Source organism: Oryzias latipes, chromosome 7 (genome assembly GCF_053564925.1).
Source record: "Oryzias latipes strain Hd-rR chromosome 7, Olatipes_Hd-rR_3.1".
In the NCBI taxonomy this organism is placed as follows: domain Eukaryota; kingdom Metazoa; phylum Chordata; class Actinopteri; order Beloniformes; family Adrianichthyidae; genus Oryzias; species Oryzias latipes.
In genome coordinates this window covers 5,798,036-5,817,585 of record NC_136243.1, presented here as the reverse complement: position 1 = coordinate 5,817,585, position 19,550 = coordinate 5,798,036, and the positions used below count along the sequence as shown (strand labels likewise).

Sequence of the window (19,550 nt, the reverse complement as noted above, 5' to 3'; positions counted from 1 at the left end):
GAATTAAAACGATTCTGACTCTGAGGCCTGTGGCGTTCACGCCTGTCCAAGTCTGTGGAGGAAGCAAACCTTGAGGGAAGATATTTGTTTTGCGACATTGTGAACTCTACATTCTTTAACTTTTGTCATGTGTTGTTCTTTATACTATGATTAAAGGTTTTGGTTAAAAAAAAAAGTATGTAGCATTTAGCATTGTAGCATCAAAATGAAAACAGCTGTGGATGATCACTATGAACCAGGAGTGAACAGCTCAAAACATAACCAAAACCAAGAACATAACTGAAAAACCAAACCAAATCACAGAATCTTTACACAGTCATTTGACGTAGTGATAAGATGGAGGTACCTACCGGTATATATATATATTACATGACAGTCAGAAGCCTAGAATGACCAGCAGCTTTACTTTGTCCTTCCTTTTCTTTGGTCAGAGCTTGTTTACAGTTTTAACCCATGTGCTATCTTAGATGACCCCATACATTGACGTGTTCTCCCTACCATGACAAAGGTGGATAAAGGTGGAAAGATTTCATGTAATCCATGGACACCAGTGAAGATCACAAATCATTGAAGAAACAAGGTTCAGCACTCTGTCTAGTGGGTCTAGATGACCCACTTCCGAACATTAAAGTGCCTAGAATAGCATAAGGGATAAATGAGAAGCTGTTGGAACTGCGACTGAGGCAGTTTAGTCTGCTTAACCCTTGTGCTATCCTAGGTACTTTGACATTGGGAGTCGGGTCATCTAGACCCTACAAGACCTACAAGACAGTGTTCTGAACCTTTTTTCTTCGATGACTTGTGATCTTCACTGGTTTCCATGGATTACATTAAATCCTCTCCACCTTTATCATGGTAGGGAGAACACGTCAATGTAAGGGTGGGGTCATCTAAGATAGCACAAGGGTTAAGCACAAAAGTTCTTTATAGCTCGGTTGTTTGAGACAGCATGGCAGTGACCAATTGCAATAGGTGACCAGTAGCCAATAAGCATCTGGTCACAAAGCACACTCCAAGGTTGTTTTTACACTTGTGTGTCCCGGTAATCTCAGCCCCCAAAAGGCCAAATTATGCTATCTGCAAAACTGAGAGAGATGATGGCTTCATGGCTCATGAATGAATAAATGAAGCTTAGTTTATAAAGCACTTTAGAACTGCCCCGTGGTACCAAAGTGCTTTACAATAAAAAGAAAGACAAAAGAAAATTTCTGTTTCACTCTCAATAAAGGTCAAACCTGTTGGGGGCTCTGAAGACTGCTACCTCTCATTCATTCATTCATTCATTCAGTCATTCAGTCATTCATTCATTATAAAACGTTTAAAATAGTTAAAATACTTTATTTGTTGCATCACTTGTGTTTGGTACCTGATCGTAAACAGGAAAGAACACACACTCAAACATGATAAGGTGATTATGGCTCAAGATTCCTGAATTTGTCTTTGTCTTTCATGCTTTAAGACAAACATGACACAATTTGCATTTCAAGTGCATTACTACAAACCAATCCTGTTTTCCACTAAGACAGTTCCTCTAAACATGGCTAATGCTGTATTTTGGTCATTTAACCCAAAAGCCATGTGAATGTCTGTCCTTTTACCGTATGTATCTTAAAGTTTAATGTGTGCACACTTATGATTGTAAACATAGGCACTCAAGTTGTAACTTCAAATTATTTTGGCCCATTTAAACAGCTTAAGGCCTGTACACATGGCAATTAAGCCCACGGGCTTTTCAAGCTTCAAGTTAACAAATGCAACAATTAAGGAAAATTTACATTACAGACACTGTTTCCAAAATGCAACAATATATTAGACATCACCAAACTGTTATAGGTCCCTGTAACAAAGGCTGAGGAAGTCAGAGCAGAGGTGCACGTAGCAGACAATTAAAACACAGAGAAAAGAAACAAACTTGACTTTTTTGGGTCTAAAATCAAAAAGGTGTGTCCTGAGAGTGTGTAACATTTTGCAGACATTTTAGCCATTCCTGCCCTGGTTTGGCTTTTGGCCACAGATGTGCTTCAGAATAACTGCTGGCATTCTACTATAACCATGCAGCATTTATTTCTTCTAATCTAAATGGTACTTTCTCTTACAAATGGCTACAGTTCATGCTCCTTTACCTAACATGTTAACGTTTTCCCACATATTCATGCTTTTTAACTGTGATGCAAGAGTTAAGCATTGAGGTGAACTTCACATCCTGCTTTACCAACAACTGTTACATCGATAGACAGAGGTCCGATATGACCTGGCGCATTGCAGTTCCACCCAGAGCGCAATCAGCTTAGCTTATTGCAACAACAGATAACTAAGATCAACGGTTTTTGACAGAACTGTCTAAATGATGAATTCATCTTAAGATTCAGAGCAAAAAAGCAGGAACACTGGGATCAAGGTTTTTGAATAGAATTGTTTCTGAATTGTGAGTTAAAAGTCAACAAGACTTATGTTTTTTAAAACATGAGTCTATATGACTGGATTTTACCCACTACTACGCTACTTTGTTGGAAAGTATCTGGATCCATGATGATACCCCTGACACACCTTTGATTAACTTTGGATAAGTGAGCTAACAAGCTTTCAGGGTTTTGAGCCAGGCTAAAAATAAGAAAGGTGTCTTTTAGGTTTTGTTTCATAGCATTTATAAACCGAGAGGAAATCAGCTTTTAACTCCTCCATTTGGCCCAGACACACTAGATACGTCACCTCCTATAATATCATTAGACACTTACAGTACAGACCAAGAGCAGCGTAAATGCAGAGCAGAATTTTTGAAATTGGTAAGTTTGATGGTTTCAGTTACATTTTTGCATTGCACATAATCAGTGACAGAGTAAATTGTTTAATTGTTAAATAATTTAATTGTTCTCTCTCATCCTGCAGCTGAAACTGACGTAAGAGCTGATTCAGCTGTCCTGGTGGGAGGGGCTGCAGCAACAGCTGATTGACGATCATAGTCAAATCACTGTGCTTCATTCCAGCCTCTCCAAAATTCTCCAATCAGTCCATGATTTTATTCTGTTAGATCACTTAACACTTTTTAAAGAAAGTTTCAAATGGATCTGAAAGACCTCTGCATGAAGCTACAAAACTGTTCAGTGTGAAACACGGCGGCGCGAGTGTTTAAAATCAAATGCTGGTTTGGCATGTTTTTCATGGCACATTAATTTAGTTTAACCCCTTGATGCCTGAGTTTAATTCCAGCCACGAAAACAAGGTCATGTATGCTTTTGCTTTCAAGTATATGCTAAATTAGGGTCATTTTGAAGCCAAAATTGATTGATGCGAATTTGTCTCAATTGGCCTCAAGGGGTTAATATTTTAGCATAATCTCATAACCACCTGTGTCTCACGCTACTCTAAAAAAGGTTCATGAGTGCTTTGCCGCATGCTGCTGGTGTGTGAAACATCACCCTCATACTGAGATCACCTCTATAGCAAATCATATTTTACTTCCTCCTGGAGCAAAAAAGAAGCTTAGCTTATATTCTTCAGCAGCTGATGATCACTGTAGCTCCTGTTTATACTGGACGGTCCCTTAAATGCACAGCTGGAGCTAATTTCACATCGCAGATGAGCAAACCCCTGGATGGATAAAGTTGTTCATTTCCGGAACGTGGAGATATGTAGCTAATACCCTGCCAATGACCCAGTCATTCAGATGTGTCACTCTGGACTTAATGCTACTCAAATAATCCAATCCTGCCCTCTAATGAGGCAAAGTGTTGGAAGACGTTCATTATTGCACAATTATAATTGGTTTTTATACAATTGGTTTTGCGGCTTCAGCCCAAGTTTAAATTCAAACCCTCCTGACCTGTGAGGTCATGTCATAAGTGTTCATAAGAAAACACAGAAGGTTGTAAATAAAATACACTTCTGTAAATGTGCTGAGGCTTGTCGTGGAAAGTTTTTCAGTGCTGTTGCACTTTTGCTCCCATGAAGGTCAGTCAGTTGTTTGACCATCTTTCTTCTTTTTTCTTAGAGAAGTCCTCTGTATTCCTATTCTCATCTGGTCTTCTCCTATGCCCTCTATACCGCAGGGTTTGCATGGAGGATGAAGTCTTATATCTGTGATCTTGTTCTTTGAGGAAGCACAAGAACATTACGGTCCATGTCCTCCAGGGTCTTGTCTTTCTACACTTCTACAGTCTTGAAATATATCTTGGCGTATATTGCATCAAGCTGGCTGTGCAAGGCGTGGAACGACGGGCGTTTTGAGGGTTCTGCAGCCCAGCAGTCCATCATGATCTTGTAAATATTCTCAGGGCAGCGGGTGGGACATGCTAGACGATAACCAGAGGTTAAAATCGTCATCACCTCCTTGTTGCTTTTTCCTGAAGGGAAGAGACAAAAAATATTAGAAACATAAAGGGATTAAACAACCAGATTCATGCTCTAGTGGCAGCAGGGTTTTGTGTCACTAGTTTCAGAGTTGGTTACAGCAACAATTATTTGTCTATGATTTTAAATTTGGTTCCTCAACAGCAGAACACAAGAAAAAATAAAAGTCTCCGACTTTTCATGGTGCCACTCACTGTAGTTATCGCCTTTGTAAGAGTCTGAAACCAGAGGTTTTTTTCTTACACTGCTCTGTAATAACCCTCTAAAGTATTGAACAGTTTGAAGCCCTAAAGACAAGATGATGGAAACAACAGGAAGCTACCTTCATAAGGCATTTTACCACGAGACATCATCTCATAGAGCAGCACTCCAAACGACCACACGTCTGACTTGACAGAGAAGCGTTGGTGAAGCGCTGCTTCTGGAGCCGTCCACCGGACCGGGATCTTTGTGTTTCGACTGGCTGTATACACGCTGTCCTGGAGGGTGCAGAGGCGAGTGAGAAGTTTATAAAGAAACTGCTGTTATTATTATTCTTGAGAAAGGTATGTATTATCAATATGAGATCATATTTCAGGTGCTTTCTATCAAGGACAAAATGTCATTGAAGTTTCCTGCAAAGCGAGATGAAGATGGACCGAGGACACGGAGCTGAAATTGAGACACAAATGAAAGCCCAAGGAATCCAGAAGTCAAACTTTAATCTCTTGTTTTGGGAGATGCACTGAATTTAGATCGTTTGGACAGGTTTTGGAACTGGTTTGAGTGTGATCTGTCAACAGCGGTTTTTGCAGATTTCTTTTTTCTTTCTAAAAACCAGAAAGGAAAACTTTTCTTCAACAAAATAGTTGTATTAGTAGATTTATATTGAAAGGAAAAAGCTACTGAGTAATGCAAAAAAACAAAAACACAGGAAAAATGTTTATTGCAACAAATTTGCTATCTACTGTCAGTTTTTTTCTGTTTGTTATACTGTCTTTATTATTAGGTTTCTTACTGTATCTTTTTAATTGTTTTAATTATCACATTTAAGTTGTATTCAAAGTCCAATTCTCGTCATCTTTTTTATCTAATTTCAAAACATTCCCATTGGTGTTTTCATTATCATTATGTCGTTTTTAGGCAAAATCTAAAACGCTGTCGTTTTCTAAGACATAGTTTCTGCAGGAATTCATCAGAAAGTCCCCCCTGAGCTTTGGGCAGGTCTGTTGACATGAAGTGCTCAAAGCAGTAATAATGTGTCAGTATTCATTCACTCCTCATTCATACTTGGTGATAGTATCTACTAATGTAGCCTCAGTTGCCCTGGGGCAGACTTAGAGAGGCGTGGCTGCCATTTCCACTTACGGCCCCTCTGATCATTCATTCACATTCCAACACCAGTGGAGCCGCACTGGAGGCAGGGAGGGGGAAGTGTTTTGCCCAAGGACACAATGACAGCTGGCTGGCCCTTCGGTCATTGGACGACCTGCTCTACCGCCTGAGCCAATCAAGTCCAACTGTTTAGTTGCATAAATGTTTCATTTGAACTCTGCTGAAAACGCCTCCTGCGATAAAAATACCATATTTAGTGTAGAAGTTTGGGGAAATTCTTAGTAATTTATAGTCTATTTGAATAGACTATAAATGGTGTGGATTATGGGACACATAAGAATGCTCTGTTTTTAAAGTCGGGTTTAAAGCAGCTAAACCTCAGTTCTGACTTGTGTGGATCTGTAAATTTGGTAATCTGTTTTTGAATTGAATTTGACACAAATCTGTACTTTTCCAGAGCACTTTGTCTTTGTACCACGCACTGTGCTTTTCCGCTTGGAAAATAACAATGGAGGAGAACAGTACGGACTTGTAAATTTAGGACCCAGGTCTCGTAAATATAACATCTAGTAAATAAAATGAGTGATGCAGACTTCAGGACAATTGACAAAACAGGTTTTAACACAAAACAAACACAATACATGAAAAGCAAACACAATACATGCAACAAGAGCCACAGCAGAAGAAACTGGATTACCCTGATGATCCGGGCCAGCCCGAAGTCAGCCACTTTACAGACCAGATCGTCTCCCACCAGAATGTTCCTGGCAGCTAGGTCTCTGTGCACAATGTTTCTGTCTTCCAGGTAGGCCATGCCCTCTGAAATCTGACCGCTCATGTAGATGAGGTGAGCGGATGACAACATGTGGCCCTCAGCAGCTACAAACATACACACGTGCACACACAAAGTGTTTGTTAAACAACACTAAATCCTGCTTTTCTAAAAATGTTTGTGAAACGTTTTGTGTATTTGACTGCACAGGGTCGAGGTTTGTCTTCTGGCTATTTGACTGTAAATGAGAACTGGGCTGCGTGACCCCTCCCCCCTGGGGTTCCAAACAGGAAGTACCTGCTGTCTCCAAGAAGCCAAAACCCCATAGACTTCTATAGAGAAACAAACAGCTGTTACTCAGTCATTCTATTCGTCAGAAGAACCATTCTCGATCTGATACCTTTTTAACATGTTCTTGATAATCCTCATTTTTTTCAGTGAAATTATTTTTTTATGCAAGTTATTCAAGTTTTCAAGACGGAAAAAATCAGATGCCTCAGTAAAGGCATGTGTTGCCCGCTGGCTGCCACCTCAAACCTCGTAAACATTTGATTGACAGTATCTCCCGAGCGGCTTTCAGTTGAAGGGCTGTGGACTTTCAACAACCTTTCTGAGGACTCACAGCAATTTCTGACCAATAACTCAAGCTTTCCTTGCTTTCCTTCTGAATGCCGTGTCACACAGCCACTTCGCACATGTTGCACATTTTTTTTCATGGATGAAATTTTTGTCTTTCATGATACATGCGTTATATTCGTAACTCGAAAGCGTTCTTGCGTTCGTCGATGTCTGCAGATGTCCGTTGAGGGTTTCAGCCGACGGGTCTTAACTAGAATTGGGTTTTGAGCTGTTCAACATTTTTGGTTGGTTGAGAATTATGCGGTTTATACATATTTAACATAGTTAATACAAAATTGTTACATACTGTAAATCTTACCCAATTCAGTGTGATTTTTTTTGTGATGCAAATACAAATTTGTGTCTTTCCATGACCGTTCCACATATGTCAAATACATAACTTCCATATAATCTATACGGCGCATATAACACTTTAATTACGTAATTGACTCACGAATCACTAATAAATTGCATATAAACAGAGCAATAATCGCACACAGAACATGTCCTATTTTGATTTATGTGTTCTTTGCATGGTTTATTCGTACTTCTTCCGTGGTTTTAACATGGTTCATTCGTGATACATGGAGGAAAATTTCACGTAAAAACAATACATTTTCTCACTTTTTCCCTATTTATACATGTATGACCAATTTTCATCCACGCAATAGGCACAAAATGTCTGTAGTGGCCATGTGACACGGCCTACATTGCTTCAAGGAGGACAGATTGACGTTGGGTGAGGGTGAAGATGTTGTTTGTGTGTTGTCCTATGTGGAAACACTTACAGGCCAGGTAGGATTTGAGGCTTCCTTTGCTCATGAGCTCTGTCACAATGTAGACGGGTTCCCCTCTGGAGCACATGGCCAGCAGCTGGATAAGGCGGGGGTGATGCAGGTTCTTCAGGGCATGAACTTCCTTCACAAACTCATCCTGCTTTGTGTCCTCTGGAACAACAATTGAGTAAGGTGATTCTCACAGGTGTCTGATATTTTGTCTCTTATGAGCCCAGGGACAAAATATCATCCATTTGATTATTTGAGTATGTGCAAGAGTATATCACAGAAATATATGTTTATGATATATTTATGCAGAGATATATATTTATTTTGCTTTCTTCTTTCAGATTTTTTTGAATGCTTCAATAAAACCTATCCCAATTTAGTTAGGTTTCAGTGTAACCCTTGTGCTGCGCAAGTAAAAAGGTGACAGTGGAGAAAACATTTTTCCTTTAAATAGAAGATTAGGAAGAAACCCAGCAAGAACCAGACTTGATAAGAGCAACAAGCAACTGGGACATTTAGAGCCAAAAGAACAGGAAAAAGAGCAAAACAGCTGTCCCACTCCAATCATTTTTGGTCTATTTTAAAAGTGTTCCTGTTGGGCTTTTAAAAGGTCTATATCATGCTTTTCTTAAGCCTTTCAAAGTAAACTATATCCATAAATAATGTAATAGATCACCTTTGGCACACTAAAGAACCATTTTTTAATGCTGCCTATCTGGGTCTCCCTGTGCCTTGAAAATACAGGGTTGTGTCAGGAAAGGCATCCGGTGTAAAAAAATACTCTGCCAGATCAGTGAAGGCTGATTCGCTGGGGCAACTCCTGACGGGAGAAAACGAAAGGTAAAAATAAGTTATTTTCGCAGCTAAGAGGACTCTATCTCTGAGGCTCCGCCTTTCACTGCGGGTGGGTGCCGCCCATTTCATGACATCATCCTAGAGTTGGCCTTGGCAGTGTCTGCATTTCTCCGATAAAAAACAGACATCCAAACTTTTGCAAAGATGGATGTGCATATAGTGCATAGAAAAGGGAAGAGTTTAGTCCAGGGGTCGGCAACCCATGGCTCCGGAGCCACATGTGTCTCTTTCATCCTTCTGTTGTGGCTCCCTTTGACTTTGGAAAATAATGAGTATTTTATAATAATTAAATTTTATTTTAGTTTGTTCATTTTTCAATGCATTTCAAAGGCGCTGCGGGCTCCGTGCCACGTAAAAAACAGCTTCGTAATGAGCTCGTATTTATCGGGCGAGACCTGCAGAGCTGATAGCAGGAGGAGACACGCGAGGCGGCTTCAATAAACACTCCGATCTTCTGCCGGAAACTTGACGTGCCGTGGGGCAGAGACCAACTCACTGATGACAGAGAGTTTGCGCCAGTGTTGCCAGATAGAGTCACAGTTTTCCAGCCGAAAAGTCATCTGAAAACCGCCAGACCCAGCCAAAAACCGCCCAACACAGCTTTTGTTGATGTTTTTTTTCGTACTGGACTGATAAAATAAAAGATTTTTCTAAATAAAATATAGTTCAGACTAATAATAAAATGTGTACAATATTGAATATTTCTTCAGCGGAGCGCCTTCTTCCATTCATTTGCTTAACCGCTCTATCCCCGCTATAACCTGCGTCCTACTCTTTCATCCTTGTGCGGCGCTGGAGCGCCCCGACTATCGTATTTTGCGCTCTCTGTGTAGGACACACTGAGGAGCGCAGGGGAAACAACTCTCAGCTTCAGAGGATGTGAACAGGAAGAGAGGAAAAGCAGGTAAAGAGGCGGAGGAGGGGCTTTGGCTTCAAACTCTGTCAGAGATGCAAACACGGGCGTCAGATTGAGACGCAGCTTTTCCTGCAGGAGTTGAAGCAGAGACTTTCTCTGGGATGATTTTATAAACTCAAACATGGAAACATGATTATCAAGTAGAACTCTTCAAAATAATAAACCTGATCTCTCCACATTCTCCGTGTCTACCATGCATTGATAAACACATCGCTCCATGCAGCGATCAGACCAGAACCAGTAGCTCCTCCCACACGCGGCCGCGGTATCATCCTTTAAAGAACATAATGTGCATTTGCAGCGACGTATGCTTCAGACGATGTCCGATTGGCCAATCTACATGTCAATCAAGTCCCGCACTTCTCAGTGATGATTTTGATTGGCTGGTGGATTTTAAAGAAGTACTTTTTTTTTTTTTTATCTTTTCTGGCCCGCGATCTACACTCATGTCATTGAAGATTGACCGCTAGATCGCGATCGACGTAATGAGCACCTTTGAAAAATATATACATGCATAATATATATAATGGTGTCAAAACAGGTTGTGGCTCCCAGTGCTTTCTTTTTTTATTAGGGGCGGTCCCAAATGGCTCTTTGAGTAAAAAAGGTTGCCGACCCCTGGTTTAGTCGATCACCACTAGCTCCATGTGTGTTAGCCTGGGGCGTGGGGCCGGCAGTGCAGACTATTCCTGGAAAATGCTGTTCCTCACTTTGTGATGTCCCAATGTGAGAACCCCCCATTTTTGTAGATTGGGAGGGACTGGTGCTCGGAGAGCAGGTTTTTAGAGGAATACTCAGAAATGCATTAATGGATCAAAATACCACTTTGGGGTTGTTTTTTTGTGAGAAATGAACAATAATACTCTTAAAAGCTCAAAAAGTTGACTTTGCATGTTATAGGCCCTTTTAGTTTTTGCAGAGTAGCAGGACTGTAGCATCTGTTTACACATGTTTCCTCTAGCTCACAACCCCTACCTAACATTAGCGGTGCAACAAAAACGGCAAGCAATATTGCAGCTATCCAGCCGTACAGTTTAGATCCAGATTCCAGCTCAGACGGGGAAAACAAAGACGTTCAGGGAGCTTGTGGTCTGTTGATTATATCTTCTCTTTCACTGCTTCAAGCATTTTTCACCACATTTTTGACTGCTTCTGATTCATATTTTGAATAAAGAAATACTGTGAAATGCAATTTTAACCTTTATTTTCTTTATAAATGTTCTCCATCATCAGAAAAATGCTGGCAGAACACAATTTTCTTCAGAGGGTCTTTAAAGAACAAAAGAGGTGAGTTGGTAACTGCAAAGGGCGAAGCTGATGGTGCATTATCACTGGAACATTTGTCATGACTGTGTCTACGAATAGATGAATATTTCATGTTTTCTTCATATCTAGTAGAAAACGTTTTCTCTGTGTTGTTTTTTTGCTTTCCTGCCCAGTCACAGCAGATGTTGCCTTTATCAACGCTGGTTCTACCAAATGTTTCCTTGCAACTTATCTATAGACACTCATTCTTCTCCACGGTTACCCAGCAGCGCATGCAGCCAAGAAGATTACAAGTAATCATTCAAAAAATACACCTGTAGTTTTTGGAAAGAGCTAAATCAACTTGACCTGATTTAACACAAAGTCTTTACAACTTTTCTCTCTTTTTTGGACAAGTGAGTTTGTCCTTCATCAACCACAGTGCAATTAAAACCTCCTTGAGACAGAACGTTGGCGTCCATACCTTGCTTTAGAGTCTTGATGGCCACCTTCTTGTTCTCCTTGACCCACAGAGCCTCCCACACTTCTCCAAAGTTTCCTTCTCCTAGCTTCTTGTAAAGTTTGAACTCCTCTCGAGGTCTCTCCCATGGCTCCATGTCAAACAGCTCGCGCTGCACAAAGACAGTAGAGTTTATCAGTCCATCACATTCATTTGAAAAACTGTTTATTAGAAATGCTACATATGCAAAAAATTCACGGTGTGAATAAATGTTGACTCCTCTTTTAAAAGATTGAAAGAAGATGGAGAAAACTGAGCGTCAGAGACAAGGACGGACTTTGGACCCACAGATAACACTCCATCTCTCTTCAGCATGATTGGGTCAATGGCAATCAATACTTGTGTCTGCAAACATGCTCCACCCAGCCATCTGCAGATGCCAACTCAGGCATCAGGCAACTCAGGCAGGGAAGCTAAACATTTGAAAACACTGACGTTTCTTCTTTTTTTTTAACTCGTGCAAAAACAAAGCAATTATTTGCATGTGTCTTCTGTGGGCCAAAATTTCAAACTGACTCTGGATGCTTATTGGTACTGTCCGTAGACCAGATCTTTCAGCTACAACAGTTGCAGCATCATTCAGTGGAAAATGTGTCAAAGGAAACCACAAACTCTCGATTAGCTGGAAACCTGAATCAATTTTAACACCAAAACTCCAGAAACTTAAACTCGATGTCCAAACGGGTTTATAAAACAGAGTAGCTGCTGCCCCAAAGCAAACATGTCTGTGCCTCAACCACGTTCAGTTAATTTAGTGGATATTATTTTTTTTAACTTGAATATATGTATCCAACAGCTGCCAAACAATTCTTTAATTGAATGAATTCAAAAACACGGGGATAGACTTTGATTGACAGCAGATCCATTCTCATTTCTGCCACGGCACTAGCGCTCATTATCATCCATCAAAGGAGACGTCGGCGTCTTTTTCAGAGGGAGTACGGATGAAGCCACTTTGGTTGGTGATTTTCCAGAGGTGCTGTGGATCCAACAATTCCACCAGGGAAGGGGTAGGGGACAGATGGTCCTAGGTCCCACCTTCCTTGCAAAATGTGTGTGCATGTGTGTGTGTTTGTGAGGGTGTGTGTGTGCATGTGTGTGTGTTTGTGTTGGAACGTATATTTTGAGGGAGGAGGGGTGTGTGTACTAAGGGAGGTGCAGTTAAAATTGGCGGGTAGGGCACTGAGGGGACATCTCCTGATTACTCACAGTGATGTCCCCTCACCCTCCCCACCAAGGGGCCCTAAATGTCTAAGGTGCGGTTAAAATTGGCGGGTAGGGTGCTGGGAGGACATCTGCTGCTTGCTGGCAGTGATGTCCAAGCACACCCCCCCCCCCCTATATGTCTAAGGTGCAAATAAAACCGAAAGAGGGGGGGCCCATTCCATACAGCAACCATGGGAGAGGGGGACCACTGCCAAGTAGCCCCCCCCAAGGCGCATCGCAGGCTAAGCCCCCCACCCCCTCACCCTAAAATGAGGTTATATGAGGAAGGGGGTAAGTTGGGGACAGCTGGTAGACTGTCCCCCGGTGGTCAAACAGCTGCCCCCCAGCCCCCCCCAGCATAGGGGCCCGGCCCCCCCAGACCAGGGGCCCCATCCCCGGAGGCGCCGACATCCCAGGCCAAAAAAACGTTTTTTGATAAATGGAATTTTTTTCAAAACTGTTGTGTTTCCATTAGATGAAAATATAATCCCAAATCCAGTTTGTGGAATTTCATAGTCGATGTGATGAGTTGATAAAAAAGTGTTTTTTTTTAATTGAAAAGAGCCTAAATTAAGCCAAAAATATGCTCAAATAAATGTAACAAATTTTGTCTTTCAGAACAATTTTATTTCCATCAACACTTAATCAGCAGTTACAAACTAAGTTATTCTGATGAGAAAAAGCCAAAAATATCTTTTTAAATATTACATACATCAATGAATGTAAGAAATTGTTATTTTTCCATTATTGAAACGAATGAAACTTAAGGAAAACTTTGACATTTTTAACTGGGACACTGTAAAATAAACAATAAAAAATAAGAAATGTAAAATAATTTCTTTGTTCAAAACAACCTGACATACAGTAATCCTGACATTCTTTTGAAATATTGGACATTTATGAGGAGCTTCCTACTTCATCTCAGTAATGCTATTGTGATTATTGACACCTTCAATTCAAATACCTGATAAAACGCCTTTAACAGATGACAATACGGCACAAAACTTAAAAACATTTTTCTTAATCTCCTCTAAAACTAGAAATGAAATTATATTGCAGTTCTTACTGAAATGACAAAACTGAAATAAATTTGAAATGTTAATAGCTTTTAAACAGTCTGGATGTAAAATAATAACTTTGGAAATCGGAAATCTTAACCATGAAGAAAGAATTCATTTTACAAACACACCACACATGGTTGGTAAGGTAAAGGACTACCTCGCAGGAAAACAGGGTTCAATTCCCAAAGGGGAATGAACAATGGTAACGCAGCGAGCAATTAACATCACCCAGTAAGGGCCCTTGGGAAAGGCCCTTAATGCTACTGCCTCCCGCGTTTAGGACTGCCCATCCAGGGGATGGGTCAAATGCAGAGAACAAATTTCCCGTTGTGGGATAGATACAGTATAATAAAAATAAAAACATTTTATTGATAAATGTTAAGAACAAGTCTGTTATTAAGAGCAGGCAGCTGCTGAATTCTCAATTTAATTCAAAAAGAGTGAATTAAAGAAATGAAGGCAAACATCCTGCTGCATTTGAGCATTAGAGAGACGCTGCAGACCGTGTGGTGACATCACAGGAACGTTACAGTGAGGCTGAAACGCCTGTAGGGAAAGGCTAAAGGGACTTCCTCTTGTGTTACAGTGGTTAGATTCCCTGCTTGGTGTAACCCTTGTGCTATCCTAGGCACTTTAACATTGGGAGTTGGGTCATCTAGACCCACTAGGCAGTGCTCTGAACCTTTTTTCTTCATTGATTTGTGATCTTCACTGGTGTCCATGGATTACATGAAATCTTTCCACCTTTATCCACCTTTGTCATGGTAGGGAGAACACGTCAATGTAAGGGTGGGGTCATCTAAGATAGTATAAGGGTTAAGCCTCAGAACGGTGGGCGTGGCCCGTTTGAGTCACACTCTCATCTCAGAAGCAGTCAAACCTGCTGGGACGCTTTATGGGTCATGCAGCTGAACATGCAGTCTCCACAACTTGAAGTATGAGAAAGTTTGCTGAGCTGGACAAAAGGTCTACTAGATCACGGCTTGTTTTGGCTTTTGTAGTTTATGAACTTAAATAGTTTCATCAATCCACATGACAACTGATTACATGCATGTGTGTGTTTCTGCTTCAGAGTCCATCGCCTCAGAACCACAGCTTCCGCTGGAAGGAAGAGAGAAGAGGAGGGAAGAATCACTAAATGCCTTTTGAATCAGAAAAAAACCCACCTCCAAGTTGTAGAAGACCACAGTCACTAACCGGGTAATTAGGGGCCATGAAGAAGCTCAAAAGGGAACAAATACAAAATAAGTGTGCTATTAAAAAAAAGGAAAATCACTTTAATTCCTTATCAATAACCATCCACTCACACTTCGTCTTAAACCACTGCAATCTCTTGGAAGATGTTCAGTTTTCTATTGAAACACACATAAATTTAGTCTGAATTGAAACCAGAGCAAAAGATCAGAACATGTTAACACTGTCAGCTTGAAAAAGGATTTTAATTGAAGTTTTAAAAGACCAAACTTCCACCAATTCAAAGAATTAAAACTCCTCTGGAGCAAGTCCAGACTAAAAAACATTTACGATTCTAATTGTCAGCTTTTCAAGATTATTTAAAGACCATATTCTATGAAAGTGTTGTTTTTGGTGTTTTTAACATGTTTTTGCAGCATTTTTCTAATAATGGAGGACATTTATGGCGTTTCATGGCTGCCATTAATTGAATGAGTGCAAAGATAACTGAGCGAGTGCATAACTGAGTGAACGAACCCTACAACTGCGCAAGTGCAATTCTAACCAAGCAACCCCACATTTTACAACTGCACGGTTGCAATCTTAACTGAGCAGCGCTCGCTGGGTTTGTGCTCAGTGTTAAAGGGGGGTTTTTGTCACTTGGGGGCGGTAACCTTTCTGGTTGATCCGATTGACTGAAATTTGCATGTCAAATCCGGCGAGGCAGCGGGGCAGGACTTTTTTTGGAGCAGTGGGTGGCTAACATGTGGCCCCTGCCTCTTATCATATTTTCTATATACCGTACTTTCACGACCATAAGGCGCACTTAAAAGTCTTAAATTTTCTCCAAAACGTCCGGAGCGCCCTATGGTGCGGCCCTAATGTGTAGTTGTGTGACTTTGGTTAAGAAGATGTAGGAGAGGACAGCATGAGAACGGTAAGGAGGGAAGTGAGGACGTGAAAGAACGATACACTGTCTCACCTGCTAAAGAGGCTGGTGAAACTGTCTTTCTACCCGCCAAAGTGAAGTTTTACCCACATTGGGCATGTGTTAACTTAGAGCCCTGAATCCGTGTATGTGTTTGTTTCCCGTCTGAGCTGGAATCTGGATCTAAACTGTACGACTGGATTGCTGCAATACTGCTGCCATTGTTGTTGCACCGCTAATGTTAGGTTGGGGTTGAGCGGGGCTGTAAGCTTGCTGGAGAATGTGTAAACAGAGACCTCTCAGCAATGAGGAGAGGGAGGGAGGTGGGGTTACTCCGTGCCAACAACTCGGAGGCCAACAGACTCCTGCTGCTCTACAGAAGTTACAGTGGTGGAAAAATTGTTGGTACCCCTCAGTTAAAGAAAGAAAGTCCACAATGCTCACTGAAATGACTTGAAACGTTCAAAAGTAACAATAAATTAAAATCTATTGAAAATTAAATACCGGTAATCAAAATCAGCCATTACTTTTGAGTTGTTGATTAACAGAAGTATTTAAAAAAACAATCTAATGAAATGGGGCTGGACAAAAATGATGGTACCCATAACTTAATATTTTGTTGCACAACCTTTTGAGGCAATCACTGCAATTAAACTGTTTCTGTATTTGTCAATGAGCCTTCTGCACCTGTCCACAGGTATTTTGGCCCCTTCCTCATGAGCAAACTGCTCCAGTTGTCTCAGGTTTGATGGTGTCTTCTCCAAATGGCATGTTTCAGCTCCTTCCACTGATGTTCAATGGGATTCAGATCTGGGCTCATAGAAGGCCACTTCAGGATAGTCCAACGCTTTTCTCTGAGCCATTCTTGTTTTTTTTTGGCTGTGTGTTTTGGATCGTTGTTCTGTTGGAAGACCCATGACCTGCAACTGAGACCAAGCTTTCTGACACTAGGCAGCACATTTCTACCCAGAATGCCTTGATGATCTGGAGATTTCATTTTACTTTGCACAACTTCAAGACACCCTGTGGCAGATGCAGCAAAGCAGCCCCAAAACAGAACTGAGCCTCCTTCATGTTTCACAGTAGGGACAGTGTTCTTTTCATTGTATGTTTCATTTTTGAGTCTACCAACATAGAGCTGATGTGCCTTACCAAAAAGCTCCAGCTTTGTCTCATCTGTCCAAAGGACATTTTCCCAGAAGCTTTGTGGCTTGTCAACTTGCATTTTTGCAAATTCCAGTCTGGCTTTTTTATGATTTCCTTTCAACAGTGGTGTCCTCCTTGGTCGTCTCCCATGAAGTCCACTCTGGCTCAAACAATGACGAATGGTGCGATCTGACACTGATGTACCTTGATCTAGGAGTTCACCTTTAATGTCTTTGGAGGTTATTCTGGGCTCTTTGGACACAGTTCCAACTATCCGTCTCCTCCATTTGTCATCAATGTTCCTCTTCCGGCCACGTCCAGGGAGGTTGGCTACTGTCTCGTGGGTCTTAAACTTCTGAATAATATGTGCCACTGTGGTCACAGGAAGTTCAAGCTGCTTAGAGATGGTTTTATAGCCTTTACCTTTACGAGGTTTGTCTATAATTTTGTTTCTAATGTCCTGGGACAATTCTGTCCTTGGCTTTCTGTTGTCCATGTTCAGTGTGGTTCACACCTTTTCACCAAACAGCAACGTGACTATTTGCCTCCCTTTAAATAGGCAGACTGACTGATTATGGGTTTGAAAACAGCAGTGATGTCAATTAAAGGACATACCTGAGTTCATCATGATCCCTGGGCAATTAGTTCTCTGTCTTTTATGGAGGTACCATCATTTTTGTCCAGCCCTATTTCATTAGTTTGTTTTTTAAATAATTCTGTTAATCAACAACTCAAAAGTAATGGCTGATTTTTATTATTTAATTTTCAATACATTTTAAGTTATTGTTACTTTTGAACGTTTCAAGTCATTTCAGTGAACATTATGGACTTTCTTTCTTTAACTAAGGGGTACCAACAATTTTGTCCACAACTGTATGTCCTAGAAAACGACACACATAATTAAAAGACCATCGGGGAAAATTTTTGTAGAGATCTACAGATGATCAGAGTGGGACTTTAAATAAACTGTCACTCGACACCTCCTGTTGCATCTACCACAAGATGGGAGATCTTCCTCCTGTCCAGCTGGTCCAAAATGATCCTAACAGGGTTCAAGAGACCGACAGCACATTCCAGTCATATAGACTCCAGTTACTTTGTTTTTCAGTTGTTGTTTTTTTTCTTCTCGTTTTTCTTTGGCAATTGCAACATAATGCACAACATCAATGTTCCTGTCACTGGATTTCTGTCCTGCAGATCAGTTGGCCTTCAGAGGTTGATCTAATACAGGTTTGGCTCCTCATCCCAGTACTTTCTCCAGTTCAAACTGCTGATAGAAATGTCAGATTATTAGAGTGCAGACAAGGGCCTCACAATAATAGGAAACCTTGTGATGTGCGATATCAATGATAGTAATGTGGAAATGACAGAGATGTGAAGGAGACGCACCGCAGATGGAGCAACGTAAATCAGACTCAAGAGATGACTGCTCCACCTTGGAGCCAAAATCATCTGTAAACTCGCAGCAACCTAAATGTCTTACTACAACTAAGTGAGTGGGTGACTTCAATATATTTACCACTGTAGAGCAACAGAGTGTCTTAAAATATGTGACAGGAATTTTTACTGAACAATCTAGTCTGAGTTGTTGTGATACCAAGAAAGCCTTGTTGCTTGTCAAGCAAGTAATGACACTACCCAGGGCTAAAAATAGACTCCCAATCCTTCTGGACAAAAACCTGTTCAGGTTGTGGTTGACACAGCTGTAGAAATCCATTTGTGCTTAAGAAGTCAACTCAAACACATAAAACTGACTCACCAACCGAAATTGGTTAACTTGTGGCTTCAACAAAAAGACTACAGATGAAAAATGTCCTTTGGGCTTATTCTGGCGCATTGCAGACATGCTTTTAATGTGCACTGTCACTGTTAATAAAATGGCATTTTTTCATGATAAAGGCGTTGTCTTGTTATAGCTAGATGATGACAGTAAGCAGTGATTTGACCAAGTTGATCTGAGTCACCGTTTCTTTGGCAACCACTCTCATCAATCAGGAGTGAACTTGTTGGAAGGCCACACCCCTACCACCAAACAAGTGAAAGAATCTGTCATTCAAATATTTGAAACATTTGATGGGAGACCACCTACTTTTATTGAGGCATCTGGTTGGTCAGTGTTGGTTTCAACATGAAACCAAGCTCCAAACATTACCAAACTCTACAAGATTGGCCTTAGTGGGAAATATAAAATTATCTCTATATCTCTTTTGATTTACTGTTGAATGGTAAACCAGCAAAAATAGTACTTTATATACTACCACCCATTGACAATGTTGGGTAAATTTACTGGATGAAATTTACTGGAATAAATTACTTTACTATTTTCCTAATTTAACAAATAGTTTACTATTCGTTACTTTTTTCTTCTCACATACAAATTCTCAAAGGAATAAAGCAAAAACAAGATACCCTAGTAAATTCCTCAATATATAAACATGGAGATTACACAAGAACAATCAGGTTTTTAGCACCATCACATTATTTTACCACATGAACATGACAAAATGTACATTGTATAGTAGACCACATAGTGTGTAGAAGGTTGCTCATTGACACCAGGGCAGTGGAAAGCAGTTCTTCAGGACAAAACTTGATTTTACTGAAATGTTTTTGTCTTTGTTTTCAACACATTGGAAATAATCTGAATATCTCTAGTTGCTGAAT

General features: G+C 40.6%; 1 protein-coding gene across 1 annotated transcript in view; it reads right to left on the bottom strand.

The window, feature by feature from the left end:
• Nucleotides 1-1,317: 1,317 nt before the first annotated feature.
• The window catches only part of srms (src-related kinase lacking C-terminal regulatory tyrosine and N-terminal myristylation sites), a 33,204-nt gene continuing 14,971 nt past the window's right edge, over nt 1,318-19,550 (bottom strand). Inside the window, exons 4-8 of the mRNA XM_004086404.5 lie at nt 11,337-11,484; nt 7,840-7,998; nt 6,359-6,540; nt 4,670-4,826; nt 1,318-4,340 (exon numbers count right to left, since the gene is read on the bottom strand). Coding sequence (XP_004086452.2) covers nt 4,141-4,340; nt 4,670-4,826; nt 6,359-6,540; nt 7,840-7,998; nt 11,337-11,484 — 846 coding nt within the window. The 3' untranslated portion in view covers nt 1,318-4,140. The remainder of the gene's footprint in view (nt 4,341-4,669; nt 4,827-6,358; nt 6,541-7,839; nt 7,999-11,336; nt 11,485-19,550) is intronic.